Genomic DNA, 16,097 nt, shown 5'->3' with positions numbered 1-16,097 from the left:
AACGATGGGTGCCAGGGCAGCCGCGACCCCCAAGGGACCTGCATTGAGATGAACGGCGACTACGTTCTCGCGACTCAGGGCCTCATTTACTGATTTTTGGCAGAAGCCGCAAGCCTCCCTTCTGCTCTGCCCTACATCAAAAGAAAAGGGCAGGAATGCACCGTATCTATGAGATGGGGTAGATTCCTGTCCACTTCCACTGCGCTGGCGCATAAATGTCTGCCGTGCGCCAACGCAGGCACCCTCCTACCATGGTGCACGGGTGTCTGCATTGAAATCAGGTTAAAAATCACCTTCCTTCACCACAACAACCCTTATTCCAACCCTGGGTAGACATCGGCTTTTGAAACATTCCCAGGTTTTTATGTTGGACCACCCACCTCAACGCCCATCGCACACCGCCCCATCGCAGTGTGAGACAGTGCAGAGACTTGTGCTGCCTTGCCTTACACCATACTTACGAGGCCTGGTAAACCCATGCACGGAGCTTTACACAGCCTTGTAAATATGAGTAAGCCCAGTGCACCGCTGGAACGTCAACAAAATGGATGTTCCAGTGGCCAAATGAGGCTTGTGAATATGTCCTCCAAAAATAACGCAGGTCACTAGGGGACAATGGCCACCTCTTCTTCCAGTTGGTCGACTAAAATGTAGTGGTTCATCATGTGAAAACAGCAAGAGGATTCAAAGGAATCCCCCCGGTGGTATCACCCTTGACCATCAAGGCTCTTGAGTGACCATTATCCCTTCCTCCCTCTCTTGCGTCCAGAGGCCACTCTTATGGCAATTTTGTGAATCTATGATGCTCTCTTTGTACACGGGTGAATCTATGAATGTGCTTAATTTGAGGCGGGGTGCTTGTCTCGGGATATGACCGGGCGGAGCTGGAACTCTTAGCTGAGCAATTTCTAGAGCTTCTCAACACACGAAGAAGATGTACTCAACCCACCAAGACCCTATTGGTTAACTTGAACTGGAGCTATATAAAGATATAAGCGTGCATTACTCATATAAACAACACTTACTCTCATAAGGCGCCCACCTAGCACAGTGTTGATCATCAATTCGCCCAACGACACCGCCAATTTCATGCTTAATGGAATCAAATTTTTAATGCCACCTCGGTCGATTAGCGCCTTATTTACGTGCCGTAGGGAGGCGACCTATGCGTTTTATTAGTAAGAGATTGTTATCCACACACAACAATTAGTGTTATTGCCCAGACGCGGCCCAGAGTCACGCGTGGTTTGTCAGCTCAACAGCAGGCAATCCAACGGATGATCAGAGGAAGCCTCCTCAGCCTGGGACGTGCCGCCAGTCAAATATTACTAATAAATCAAGAAAGATTTTAATAATGTGAGGGTCATTCAGGATGAAAATGCAGGAAACGAGTGAATGATTGACGTGACTGACGAATGGTGAACCCGGCACTGACGTTGGATGGAAACGCAGCTGGAAATTCTTAATGTTGGTCCCATTGATGGCCTACAGGGAAACAACCTTTACAACGCAGTCACTACATTACACTACCTTTACAACACAGTCATTACAGCGCAACATCCTTTACATCGCATGCCATTACAACGCAGCCATTACATCGCATGTAACTACAGCGCATATCAATACAACGCATGTCACTACAGCGCATATCATTACATCGCACACCATTACAACGTATAGTTTTTACTCTTACAATATCCTACGTTTTCCCTACTGTTGCACTCTCTGGAGTGGGAATAGTAATTTTTACCCCTCCACTATCCAACACTTACCCTACTGTTGCACTCATTGGAGTGGGAATAGTATTTTTTTTCCCCTACACTATCCAACGCTTTCCCTACTGTTGCACTCTCTGGAGTGGGAATAGTATTTTTTACCCCTCCACTATCCAACACTTACCCTACTGTTGCACTCACTGGAGTGGGAATAGTATTTTTTACCCCTCCACTATCCAACACTTACCCTACTGTTGCACTCACTGGAGTGGGAATAGTATTTTTTACCCCTCCACTATCCAACACTTACCCTACTGTTGCACTCACTGGAGTGGGAATAGTATTTTTTACCCCTCCACTATCCAACACTTACCCTACTGTTGCACTCACTGGAGTGGGAATAGTATTTTGTACCCCTCCACTATCCAACACTTACCCTACTGTTGCACTCACTGGATTGGGAATAGTAATTTTTACCCCTCCACTATCCAACACTTACCCTACTGTTGCACTCACTGGAGTGGGAATAGTATTTTGTACCCCTCCACTATCCAACACTTACCCTACTGTTGCACTCACTGGATTGGGAATAGTAATTTTTACCCCTCCACTATCCAACACTTACCCTACTGTTGCACTCACTGGATTGGGAATAGTATTTTTTACCCCTCCACTATCCAACACTTACCCTACTGTTGCACTCACTGGAGTGGGAATAGTATTTTGTACCCCTCCACTATCCAACACTTACCCTACTGTTGCACTCACTGGATTGGGAATAGTAATTTTTACCCCTCCACTATCCAACACTTACCCTACTGTTGCACTCACTGGAGTGGGAATAGTATTTTGTACCCCTCCACTATCCAACACTTACCCTACTGTTGCACTCACTGGATTGGGAATAGTAATTTTTACCCCTCCACTATCCAACACTTACCCTACTGTTGCACTCACTGGATTGGGAATAGTAATTTTTACCCCTCCACTATCCAACACTTACCCTACTGTTGCACTCACTGGAGTGGGAATAGTAATTTTTACCCCTCCACTATCCAACGCTTTCCCTACTGTTGCACTCACTGGAGTGGGAATAGTATTTTGTACCCCTCCACTATCCAACACTTACCCTACTGTTGCACTCACTGGATTGGGAATAGTAATTTTTACCCCTCCACTATCCAACGCTTTCCCTACTGTTGCACTCACTGGAGTGGGAATAGTATTTTTTTCTCCTACACTAGCCAACACTTACCTTACCTGCAAAGTCATGGTTTGCATTATAATCGTGTCTGTTGTGTTGGTATAATGCGATGTAATGAAATGCGTTGTAAATGTAGTTTCTAAAAATGTGTTGTGATGGCATGCTATGTAAAATCATGCGTTGTAATGGATTTTGCGATGCAAAAACTGCCTTGCAAAGGCATGCGTTGTAAGTGTTTGCGTTTTAATGAGTACTATTCGCCTACAGTGGTGCTTGCTAAACCTTTTAGAACCATGACCCACGTTTTACAACGACTAACTTTCGTGACCCACCTAGCTTTAGTGGACTCATGGCGGGGATTTTTAATGTAACTAAAGCATCATGTGAAACCACAGTGTCATTTCAGACGGCGCAGTTTCCATTGAAATGGCCACTGAATTTGCACAGACAGTTTTACTGATAAAAATACACAGCACAAAAAGACAACGTGTGGAAATCGGATTTCAGTGAATATCATTCCTGCAACACCAATTAAAGTGTCTTTATTTGCTCTGATCCTGTTAGAATCTTTGTTTCCAGCACACTTCAGAATTACAACAAGGGCTTTCTATTTGCTTTCCTAATTGCTGAATGTGTGCAATTCATTTACAGGTGTTTACATTGTGATGTGTGTTACGTAAAAATGACACCCTATAGGCTTTCGTTTCACACTTAGGGCCTGATTCTGATGCGGGTTGGAAAGCTTTCCCACCTAGGGCCTGATTCTGATTCGGTTAGGAAAGCCTCCTTACAGCATGTGCTCCTTCCAAATCGGATCGGGAACATGTCTTACCGACCGAGGGCCCAATTATGATGCGGTTCGGAACATATGCTCCCATTGTAGTCAATGGGAGTCCAACCAAATTGTATTGGGAAGCATCCGGATGCATCGTACTCCGTCGGTCGAACTCTCCCGATCCGAGTGGGTCGGCAACTATTTCCAACCCGATTCTGTCGGGACGCATTTCCAACCCGCATCAGAATCATCCCCTTAATGTACGTCTTTAAGATTGTCATATAATTCACTTCATTTTTCTTTCTCTGACTACAAAGTGCGAGGAGTTTGTAGACACCAGTCCCCATGTTAAAAGAATAAGCAGTCATTTGTCAGAAGACAAAGCCTGACATTTGACCTCTGTCTTTGAAGCACAGCAAGGGTGACAAGATATGTACAGGATTTAAAGGCATTTTTATTTATTGCTTGGGCTTTTGTGACCCACCAAAAATCAGCTCGCGACCCCCTAGTGGATCGCGACCCCCAGTTTCTGGAAACACTGACCTCGCGTAATGTCACAAACAGACCAAATCTGTGGTGGAAACCGCTAAGGATTGACAGTGCTATACTTGTCATAGCTGTTGTGTGATCTCCAATTGGAGAATACCCACAGGTTTTATAAACAGAGCTGTCCAAAGAATAGATTGTTAAAAAAAAAGAATGAATCAATATATGTGCCTTATATGCCCTCATCCTGAACAAACCTCTCTCTTGTAACCCAAAAGTGGCAACTGGCCTCTTTGTGGCTCGCTCTGCTCACTGACAGGTTCTAGTTCTCACTATAAAAAACACAAATTAATAAAAATAAACAGATTTGCAACATAAGACAGAAAATCGCAATTAGCAAAGCAGAATTCTAATGAAAGGGTCTTTTTTGCTTGATCACCCCCCCCCCCCCCCACACACACATTGGACTGACGTTGCAGTTTTTTACCCTGAAGTGCACGGGCCCTGCTGACCAGGCCCCTGGGCTTGTGTTCTGACCCTCAAAGTGTGTGTGCAATTGGCTAATCCCAGATTGGCATATGAAACATCCTATACGTCCATTGCACGTGGTAAAATTGTACCCAGTGCTAGTAAGTTCAATGCCACCGGCCGACTGCAGCAAATATTGTGCCACCACGGCTGTGAGAAAGCGAAAATATGTATCTAGGTCTATTAGTGCAGTCTAATCAGGCGACTTCAGAACTGCCAGCTCGTCATGGCAAAATGACCCCTTTTCATGTCCAAACAAACCTTTTTAATATTTGTAAGTCACCCCTAATGCAGGCCTTCGTCACCCGTAGGGCAGGGTGCCAGATATTAAAAAGAAGGGCATGTTGAATGTAAACTTCACACATCCTGACAGTAAAAACTAAAAATGATCGTTTTCGTTGTATTAAATCCGGTAGCCCAATTGACTAACGTGGAGTTTCACAAGCCCATGAGCTAAGTGGTAACTTCCATTTTGACCACCAAATATAATACTTGAAGGTATCAAATTATTTGTTATAATTAAAACCTGTCTTATTTCTGAAGTCAGATTTAAAGTAACTTTTAGTGCAAAGGTGTCCTTAAAGTCACCACTTTCTTGCCTTTAAGTTCTGGTAGGAATTTATGAGAAAGTGAAAGGCACTGATTTACACACTTTTTGAAAGTCTTTCAAACTTTTTAAAATGAAATCAGTGATTTATGAAAACCTTGAAAAAATCATAACTCCGGTTCCAAGCATCTGATTTTAGTCATTTGAGAGTCTATTTAAAGATACAAATATGCTCATTTTATATAAATTGGAGTGGGGATTTTATTGTGTTGTGTTTCTTACTTAGAGACTGTTTTGGTTCTGATAAATGTTTTACACTCGTTTTCCTTTGAATTAAGCCGGACTGCTCTTTCCTACAGCTATCAAGGACTGAGCTATGGTTTGGTTTAAAGAAACCTAAATGGACCTGATTCGAATTTGTGAAATTATTGCGTGGTGAGGTCTCACACCCACCCTAACCAATAACCCACTTTTCTCATAAATCGTCTGAAAAATTCCTGTCTCAGACATCTCAGTCCTAGAGCTGGAGAATCATTTGCTCATTTACATAAATCTTGAGTTCTGTGATCCGCTAGGGGCAAAGGCATGTACCAACATCCGGCTGATAGAGCCAAATAGGTAGATGTATTTTAAGTGAAGAATTGCATTTTCAATTGTTGTTTAATGCTGGAAATTCTTATTTGTGTTCACTCTTGAGATGGTGTACTAATTTATTATAAAATGTGTTAAACTGAAGCTGATGGAACTATTCTACTGCTATGTTGAGTGTGTCTACAAGTGTCGGCTCATTCTCACTCCTCTCTTTCTGGGTCTGTTTCAGGGACCGAGAGTCGCGGGATCCCAGACAGCGCTCAAAGGTTCTCTGCATCTCCTGCGTATCTACCTGCAACCTACCAAGTGCTCGGAGCCGAGTCATCCTTCTTCCTCAAAGATGCAAACCAGGATTTCCTGAGGAACTCCAGCTTACAGTCCAGAGTTGAGAGCTTCTTCGTCTACAAAGCGAAGCGACTGCCTCTTCTGAACGCGAGCTACGGACCCTACTCGGCCGAACAAGGGGTGCCACAAGACCTGCTGTCCATCTCACCCCTGTTTGAGTCCACCAATAAATTTACATTTAACTGGAAAATCAAAGCACACATTATCAATGATAGGATTTATCCCAGCCGGCCAAAAATTGAGGTCTTGTTCCATGTGGTGGGAAGAGACTGGGACGACCACACAGCCAATGAGAGGCTGCCGTGCCTCAGAGTCTTCGCCTTCCGGGAAACAAGGGAACTGAAAGGAAGCTGCAGGTTGAAGGGGGCCTTGGGATTGTGTTTGGTGGAGCTGGAACTGCTCCCCACTTGGTTTAGCCCCTCAGCCCCAGGGACAGCTAGGAAAAAGTCACCCGACTCACCCGAAGGAAGCGTTGTGGAGTTGTACTACACCGTACAGCCAGAGGATCAGAATGGAGAGTGCACCTTTGAGGAAGTGCGAAAAGGCAACGCCATCAGAGCTGGCAAGGATGGCGTGGACGACAGGATGTCTCATCTGCTTCCCATTGGCGCGGTCAGTCTCTACCGGACCCCGGAAACCTCTCAGCTCACCGAGCTGAGGCTGGATCCTAATGTGGTGATTTGGTTACCATCGAAGCCAGTCAAGCAAGGGGAAACCATCAACGTGTATGTGACAATCGCCAACAATTCAACGGTGGATCAGTTCACTTTAAGGTATGTTACTATAGTTTCTACTCTTACAACTTGGTGAAAGAAGTCTTTGAGAACCAGCCTTTGCCTCTCTGTCACTTTCTTTGGTTTATGAGTGAATTAGTAATGTTCCTCAAGCTGCAGTCCCAGACCTGTGTGGGGTATTGTATATGTTGAGGATGACATGTTGTGCTCGGGGAAGGTTCCCGGTTGTGAGCAAAGAGCGATGGAGCCACATTGTGTCCCCATGCAGTGTGTGTCAAACACAGCAGACTTTTTTTTGGCTTTTCTTGTGTGCTGCAGTCTCTGCAGTCAGTCATGGGTTCCATGTTGTCAGAGTCTTTAAGGTCCATCCATTGGACGCGAGGCGCTGAGTTCTACGCCGTTGAGGCGCTTGCGTGCAGGGACTTTGCTGATGTTGCTTCTGGGTGGGATGCAGGAGAGATGGGGTGTTAATGGGGGGTGATAGGTGTGTGAATTTGTAGTGTTATGCCATGTGATGTCATGCTGTATTATTTTATGTCATTCTGCTCCGGTGAAGCACAGTTTTCACCAGTTGCGTGGAATCCTGTCGCTATGCTTGAGGGTGAGGTGGACAGCACAGGTGCGCAGGCTCACCTGTAGTGGATAGAAGCCCTGGGGAGGGGTTCTGCCTCTGTCCCCTGGAGATGAATCTTGTTCCAAGTCATGCCACCTCAGATAGGAATGCCCCAGTGCCCCTTGTTTTCTTGGCAGCTGCCAGGCTGTAAGATGTAGAAGACCCCAATGACAGTGATGGACCCTTTATCAGAATGAAAGTCTTGGTTCATGTTGTCAGGCACAAGCATGTTGCAACTCATTCTCACGGCTGGAACTCTGCTTTGACGCTGCTATGATTCGACGTGTCTGCATCAAGCATTGGTTCAACCTCCTACCAAGAGCCTTAAGAAGCACCATGGAAACCTGTATTATTATCTTAGGTGGTAAATTCAAATGTAGGAATCCAGTCTGTGAGGCTGAGTCCACTGCTGACCCCAGGAGTGTCTAAACTCAGGGCTGCTCACGCTCCCCCCTCTCTCCCCTTCTGTGCACTTCTTGGTCCGTGGACCATGTGCTCTCTCTTTGTTGGTTTCTGATTATTTTGTTTTCATGATACTCCTTATACGGTGAGAGAATCATTAAAGGAAAGACACAGGGGTCGCAGACTGCCACGTGCATCCATGGTGACACCTGCACAGGGGTCACAGGCTGCCATGTGCATCCATGGTGACACCTGCACAGGGGTCGCAGGCTGCCATGTGCATCCATGGTGACACCTGCACAGGGGTCGCAGGCTGCCATGTGCATACATTATCACATGAAGGACACCTGTAAATGGGTCGCAGACTGCCATGTGCATCCATTTTCACATGAAGGACACCAGTACATGGGTCGCAGACTGCCACGTGCATCCATTATCACATGAAAGACACCAGTACATGGGTTGCAGACTGCCACGTGCATCCATTATCACATGAAAGACACCAGTACATGGGTCGCAGACTGCCACGAGCATCCATTATCACATGAAAGACACCAGTACATGGGTCGCAGACTGCCATGTGCATCCATTATCACATGAAGGACACCAGTACATGGGTCGCAGACTGCCACGTGCATCCATTATCACATGAAGGACACCTGTAAATGGGTCGCAGACTGCCATGTGCATCCATTATCACATGAAGGACACCAGTACATGGGTCGCAGACTGCCACGTGCATCCATTATCACATGAAAGACACCAGTACATGGGTCGCAGACTGCCACGTGCATCCATTATCACATGAAGGACACCAGTACATGGGTCGCAGACTGCCACGTGCATCCATTATCACATGAAAGACACCAGTACATGGGTCGCAGACTGCCACGTGCATCCATTATCACATGAAGGTCACCAGTACATGCGTCGCAGACTGCCACGTGCATCTATTATCACATGAAAGACACCAGTACATGGGTCGCAGTCTGCCACGTGCATCCATTATCACATGAAAGACACCAGTACATGGGTCGCAGACTGCCACGTGCATCCATTATCAGATGAAGGACACCTGTAAATGGGTCGCAGACTGCCATGTGCATCCATTATCAAATGAAGGACACCAATACATGGGTCACAGACTGCCACGTGCATCCATTATCACATGAAAGACACCAGTACATGGGTCGCAGACTGCCATGTGCATCCATTATCACATGAAGGACACCTGTAAATGGGTCGCAGACTGCCATGTGCATCCATTATCACATGAAGGACACCAGTACATGCGTCGCAGACTGCCGTGTGCATCTATTATCACATGAAAGACACCAGTACATGGGTCGCAGTCTGCCACGTGCATCCATTATCACATGAAAGACACCAGTACATGGGTCGCAGACTGCCACGTGCATCCATTATCAGATGAAGGACACCTGTAAATGGGTCGCAGACTGCCACGTGCATCAATTATCACATGAAGGACAACTGTACATGGGTTGCAGACTGCCACATGCATCCATTATCACATGAAGGACACCAGTGCAGGGGTCGCAGTCTGCCACGTGCATCCATTATCACATGAAGGACACCTGCACAGGGGTCGCAGACTGCCATGTGCATCCATTATCATATGAAGGTCACCAGTACATGGGTCGCAGTCTTCCACGTGCATCCATTATCACATGAAAGACACCAGTACATGGGTCGCAGACTGCCACGTGCATCCATTATCACATGAAAGACACCAGTACATGGGTCGCAGACTGCCACGTGCATCTATTATCACATGAAAGATGCCAGTACATGGGTCGCAGTCTGCCACGTGCATCCATTATCACATGAAAGACACCAGTACATGGGTCGCAGACTGCCACGTGCATCCATTATCAGATGAAGGACACCAGTACATGGGTCGCAGGCTGCCACGTGCATCAATTATCACATGAAGGACACTTGTACATGGGTTGCAGACTGCCACATGCATCCATTATCACATGAAGGACACCTGTGCAGGGGTCGCAGTCTGCCACGTGCATCCATTATCACATGAAGGACACCTGCACAGGGGTCGCAGACTGCCATGTGCATCCATTATCACAGGAAGGACACCCGCACAGGGGTCACAGGCTGCCATGTGCATCCATTATCACAGGAAGGACACCTATACAGGGGTCGCAGACTGCCACATGCATCGATTATCACAGGAAGGACACCTGTACATGGGCTGCAGACTGCCATGTGCATCCATTATCACAGGAAGGACACCTGCACTGGGGTCGCAGACTGCCACGTGCATCTATGGTGACACCTGCACAGGGGTCACAGGCTGCCATGTGCATCCATTATCACAGGAAGGACACCTGCACAGGGGTCGCAGACTGACACGTGCATCCATTATCATATGACGGACACCCGCACAGGGGTCGCAGACTGCCACGTGCATCCATTATCACAGCAAGGACACCGGCACAGGGGTCGCAGGCTGCCACGTGCATCCATTATCATCTGAAGGACAGGGGTCGCAGACTGGCTCGTCCAGGCACAGATGTGCAACCAGACAGGTGCTGATCTCGGCATCAGTGTCTTTTACTGTCATCGGCCTTTTCAGGGAGTGTCTTTAAGCTGGACCGGCCCTCCCCGGCATGGGGCGTTTCCGCAGGGGGCTGGGAGGGTGGCAGCAGGTTTTTGTTCTTGGGGGGCGTTTTTAGGTCTCGGCTGCACGCGCGGAAGCGCGTGTCCGCCGACAGCCTATTGTTGCCGTGTCTCCTTTCCAGGAGACACTGCTGGCCGCGCGCATCGCCTTGGAGGCGATTTCAAACGAGCACGCGCACTCTCACACACACACACACACAGAAGCGCCCATGCACGCACGCACGCACGCACATACAGCCTCCCACACACACATACACACGCACACAGACACACGAGTGCTGCCCCCCTCGCCCCCCTCGCCCCCCCCCGGCACACCGCACACCGCACACCGCACCCCCCAGCCCTTTCTAACTTACCGGGGCAATCTCGGGGGACTCCGCCGCTGCAGCTCTTGCCAGCTCCTTTCACGGGGCTCCCTCTTGGTCAAGGGAGCCCCGCAACAGTCGGCTAACCTCCTGCTGGCGGGCCCGGGGTTCTCCACTGCTCACAGGAGCCCCGGGCCGCGATACGCATGCCTCCTCTTCCGGTCCTGACGTGGCCCCGCCCCCGTCACAGGCGACATTGCCTGACTTCCGGTGGGGAAAGCGAAAGCGATCGGAGCCGGTCGCGCGCGGTTTTATATGTAAAGCAGACTTCTCACAACTCTGTATTAATATATTTCTGCTTTGTCTACGGCGGCGCGAACAAATAATATTAAGCATTATCATTTCATTACAAAGAACTTGGTCACAAAATAATGTTAAAAGCTCTAAATTAAATGCTGCGAGACCTATTGCATTGTAAATGCTTGTTTTTACTGGGGACCGGTTTAATGATGAGATGGGGGTGGGTTCTGCGTTTTGCACATTTTTATGGGTTTAGAAGCTCTTGCTGCAGGTTCTTTCTACATCCAGGAGTTTCCAGGCAACACTGAACATATCATGGTAACTCTGGTGGTTAATGTTCCTGCTGCAGAGGCAGCGGAGGTTTGCCCAGTGGCAGCTTTGACTCAGCATAAAGTAGCGCAGAGGGTTAACGTGGCTGCTGCACACACGTGTACCTGCAGATCACAGAATTGTATTGTATATGGCCAGCTCAGTGGGTTACTGCTTTTGTCACAGAGATCCTTTTGTTACTTGAGGTTCAAAGTTACAATCGTGATATTGAGCAATGAACTGCCATCAAAGAGCTGCATGCAAACTGCATGATGCAGGTTAAACAGTTATGATTTTACCCTGTCTGTCATTATCCTAATGTTTCTAAAAGGGTCTGTTTGGGTAGAAATTAATTATTATTGGTAAAGCCAGGCCCAACCACTGTGTTATGTTTTTAATCCTGAGTTTGTGCTTCTCTAGACCAAGCACTCGAGAAAAATGTCGCCAGTATGGATTTTCCTACACCTTATAGTCACCTTTTTTATGGGACCTTTTCTATACACTGGTTTACACACGTAGGATGGATTGTCTTTATAGATGTGGTGAACAGTGCTCTAACACCCTACACTGGTAGGAGAGGCGCTATAAAACAAATGAAATACATGTGAGAGAGGGCTAAGACATGAGGGGCTCTCCTGGAGGGTGATAGTGAGGGAATCACTGGAAGAGTAGGTCATTGGGGGAGGCACCCAAAAATATTGTTGCACCAGCCGCCACCAGCGCTAAAGTCGGCCCTGGTTTGCCGCTTCCTAGGGTGGAGGAAGGTAACATCCTCAAAATGGTCTGTGATTATGGTCTTAGGTTCTTGCCTGGGCTTAACCCTGAATATGTGCACTCATGTTATAGTTAACACATCCTTTGGGGGCTGGTCTGACACAGTTTGCCCGGGCTGGTTTGGGTTCCCAGTCCAGCCCTGAATGTCTAAAGTAGTCTCCGCCGGTCTTTGTCTCCTCGTGGGGACACACCGTCCCGTGTAACCAGGCGCTTTACAAATCACCTACTATTATTATGATTAAAGTTCCCTCAGGCTGAGCCAGATTCTGTCTCAAGCTGCAGAGAACCCTGTGCCATGGGCTGAGGTGCCCCTAAGCTGAACATTTGGGAAAAGCATCTCAAGAAACATTGAGATTTAAGCTGGGTGGGCGCGTTGGACTCTACTGGTGTTGGGAGGTCGTTTTTTTAAAGAGGAGTGGCTTCTAGTATTATCTGGGAGGTTATTTTTAGTCTTTGCTGCTTCACCGGAAGTGATGGTTGGGCATGAGGGCATGACGGTTCCGCCCTGGCTGTGACCGTGGATGCTGAGTATCTTGGACATGCGTGTTGTGGGTGTATGAGGGTAAGACTGAGCGGGTACGACTGAGCAGGTACGAATAAGCAGGTACAACTGAGCAGGTACGAATAAGCAGGTACAACTGAGCAGGTATGACTGAGCAGGTGCGACTGAGCAGGTGCGACTGAGCAGGTGCAACTGAGCAGGTACAACTGAGCAGGTGCGACTGAGCAGGTGCGAATGAGCAGGTACAACTTAGCAGGCACGACTGAGCAGGTACAACTGAGCAGGTACGACTGAGCGGTACAACTGAGCAGGTACGACTGAGCAGGTACGACTGAGCAGGTACGAATAAGCAGGTACAACTGAGCAGGTACGAATAAGCAGGTACAACTGAGCAGGTATGACTGAGCAGGTGCGACTGAGCAGGTGCGAATGAGCAGGTACAACTGAGCAGGTGCAACTGAGCAGGTGCAACTGAGCAGGTACAACTGAGCAGGTGCGACTGAGCAGGTGCGAATGAGCAGGTACAACTGAGCAGGCACGACTGAGCAGGTACAACTGAGCAGGTACGACTGAGCGGTACAACTGAGCAGGTACGACTGAGCAGGTACGACTGAGCAGGTACAACTGAGCAGGTACGACTGAGCAGGTACGACTGAGCAGGTACAACTGAGCAGGTACGACTGAGCGGTACAACTGAGCAGGTACGACTGAGCAGGTACGACTGAGCAGGTACGAATGAGCAGGTACAACTGAGCAGGTACGACTGAGCAGGTACAAATGAGCAGGTACAACTGAGCAGGTACGACAGAGCAGGTACGACTGAGCAGGTACGACTGAGCAGGTACGACTGAGCAGGTACAACTGAGCAGGTATGACTGAGCAGGTACGACTGAGCAGGTGCGAATGAGCAGGTACAACTGAGCAGGTACGACTGAGCAGTGTGAGTATGATTGAGCAAGTATGACTGAGTGGGTACGACTGAGCGGGTACGACTGAGCAGGTACGACTGAAAGGGTATGACTGAGCAGGTACGACTGAGCAGGTATGACTGAGCAGGTACGACTGAGCAGGTATGACTAAGCAGGTATGACTGAGCAGGTACGACTGAGCAGGTATGACTGAGCAGGTACAACTGAGCAGGTACGACTGAGCAGGAACGACTGAGGATGTATGACTAAGCAGGTATGACTGAGCAGGTACAACTGAGCAGGTACGACTGAGCAGGTATGACTTAGCAGGTACAACTGAGGGGATACGACTAAGCAGGTAAAACTGTGTGAGTATGATTGAGCAAGTACGACTGAGTGGGTACGACTGAGTGGGTACGACTGAGCGGGTACAACTGAGCGGGTACGACTGAGCAGGTACGACTGAGCAGGTACGACTGAGCAGGTATAACTAAGCAGGTACGACTGAGCAGGTACGACTGAGCAGGTACGACTGAGCAGGTACGACTGAGGCGGTATGACTAAGAAGGTACGACTGAGCAGGTATGACTGAGCAGGTACAACTGAGGGGATACAACTGAGCAGGTAAAACTGTGTGAGTATGATTGAGCAAGTACGACTGAGTGGGTACGACTGAGCGGGTACGACTGAGCAGGTACGACTGAGCAGGTATGAATGAGCAGGTACGACTGAGGAGGTATGACTAAGCAGGTATGACTAAGCAGGTATGACTCAGCAGGTACGACTGAGCAGGTACGACTGAGCAGGTACGACTGAGGAGGTTAAGACTGAGCAGGTATGACTGAGCAGGTACGACTGTGCAGATACGACTGTGCAGGTACGATTGAGCAGGTATGAATGAGCAGGTACGACTGAGCAGGTACGACTGAGCAGGAATGACTGAGCAGGTACGACTGAGGAGGTATGACTAAACAGGTACGACTGATCAGGTACGACTGAGCAGGTATGAGTGAGCAGGTACGAATGAGCCGGTACTACTGAGCAGGTAGAACTGAAAGGGTATGACTGAGCAGGTATGACTGAGCAGGTATGACTGAGCAGGTACAACTGAGAGGGTACGATTAAGCAGGTGCAACTGTGTGAGTACGACTAGGCGGGTACGACTGAGCAGGTACAACTGAGTGGGTATGGCTGAGCAGGTATGACTGAGAGGGTATGATTAAGCAGGTACAACTGTGTGAGTACGACTGAGTGGGTACGATTGAGGAGTTATGACTGAGTGGGTATGACTGAGCGGGTACGACTGAGCAGGTACAACTGTGTGAGTACAACTGAGTGGGTATCATTGAGCAGTTGTGACTAAGTGGGTACGACTGAGCAGGAACCTCGCTCCAACGTGCAGGTAAAAAAAGCAGGAAGCTGCATCTTCACCAGCTAAAGACACAGGCTGAAGCTACAGGCACACTGCACAGCCCCCCCCCCCCACAGGTAGAAGAACCCCAACATAGAGCTGAGCCTGCTCTGGCAATGATGCAAATAATATGCCGTAGAGAATTCCCTTAGAAGTCAATGTTCACACCAGAATATGGGCTTCTATGGGAATTCACAAGGGCATATTATCAAGCCCATTATCGCCGATTTAGCGACCGTTTTCTGCCGCTAAAGCCGTGATAATTATAACACCATTCCTTGATAATATGCCCCAATGTTTTGAATGACAACGTTTTCCCAAAAAATGATTTTCTTTCACAGCTTTTGCATGGGAACAGTGCTGTGTTTCAGTACCAAAAACAAATGCCCCGCTGGCCCCCTAGTGGTCGTTGTGAAGAATCACAACCAGCTTCCTAGAATGTCTAATGTTGTTACTAGCAAGAGGGCCCTTGGTTGACTATCATAACTCCTGACTCTTACATTAGATGTTAAATACCATATAAGCACTGCATTGTGGTCTTTGTAACTAAATTTGATTTGAGGAGTCTATTTTTTTTCTTTTTAACTGTTGTTTGGTGTTACTGACGTACCACATATGTTATTTTATATGCAGAAGTCTTTGCCACCAGCCACAAGATTGAGTGGGTAAGGTCACATACATCTGTTTAATTTGAGGAGCTAGCTTATATTGATTTTGTGGGAGCTCAACCACAGCTCATAATGAGGGTGAAGCCTCAAACCTACAAGGGCCACCATTCCGGCGACCTACAAGTGGCGACCCATCCACACCCACGGGGAGTGTACGCGGGGGCGCTGTGGCTAGGCTTGCTCCTTCCTACTGTCTGCGAAACATATGCGTTTGTTGCCAGTCTGTTGGAAGTGTAAACACTATGGGGCAGATTTACAAGCCCCTTGCACCTTTTTTACGCCGCCGTTGCGTCAGTTTTGTGACGCAGTGGCGGCGCAAAGT

The 16,097-nt window shown here is 48.1% G+C and overlaps 1 protein-coding gene across 1 annotated transcript in view; it reads left to right on the top strand.

The window, feature by feature from the left end:
* Window positions 1-16,097, top strand: part of TMEM132C (transmembrane protein 132C) — a 1,063,202-nt gene that overhangs the window by 291,249 nt on the left and 755,856 nt on the right. The window contains exon 2 of the mRNA XM_078668022.1: window positions 6,076-6,964. Coding sequence (XP_078524148.1) covers window positions 6,076-6,964 — 889 coding nt within the window. The remainder of the gene's footprint in view (window positions 1-6,075; window positions 6,965-16,097) is intronic.

Source organism: Lissotriton helveticus, chromosome 11 (assembly GCF_964261635.1).
Source record: "Lissotriton helveticus chromosome 11, aLisHel1.1, whole genome shotgun sequence".
NCBI lineage: Eukaryota > Metazoa > Chordata > Amphibia > Caudata > Salamandridae > Lissotriton > Lissotriton helveticus.
This window is presented reverse-complemented; position numbering and strand designations above follow the sequence as displayed.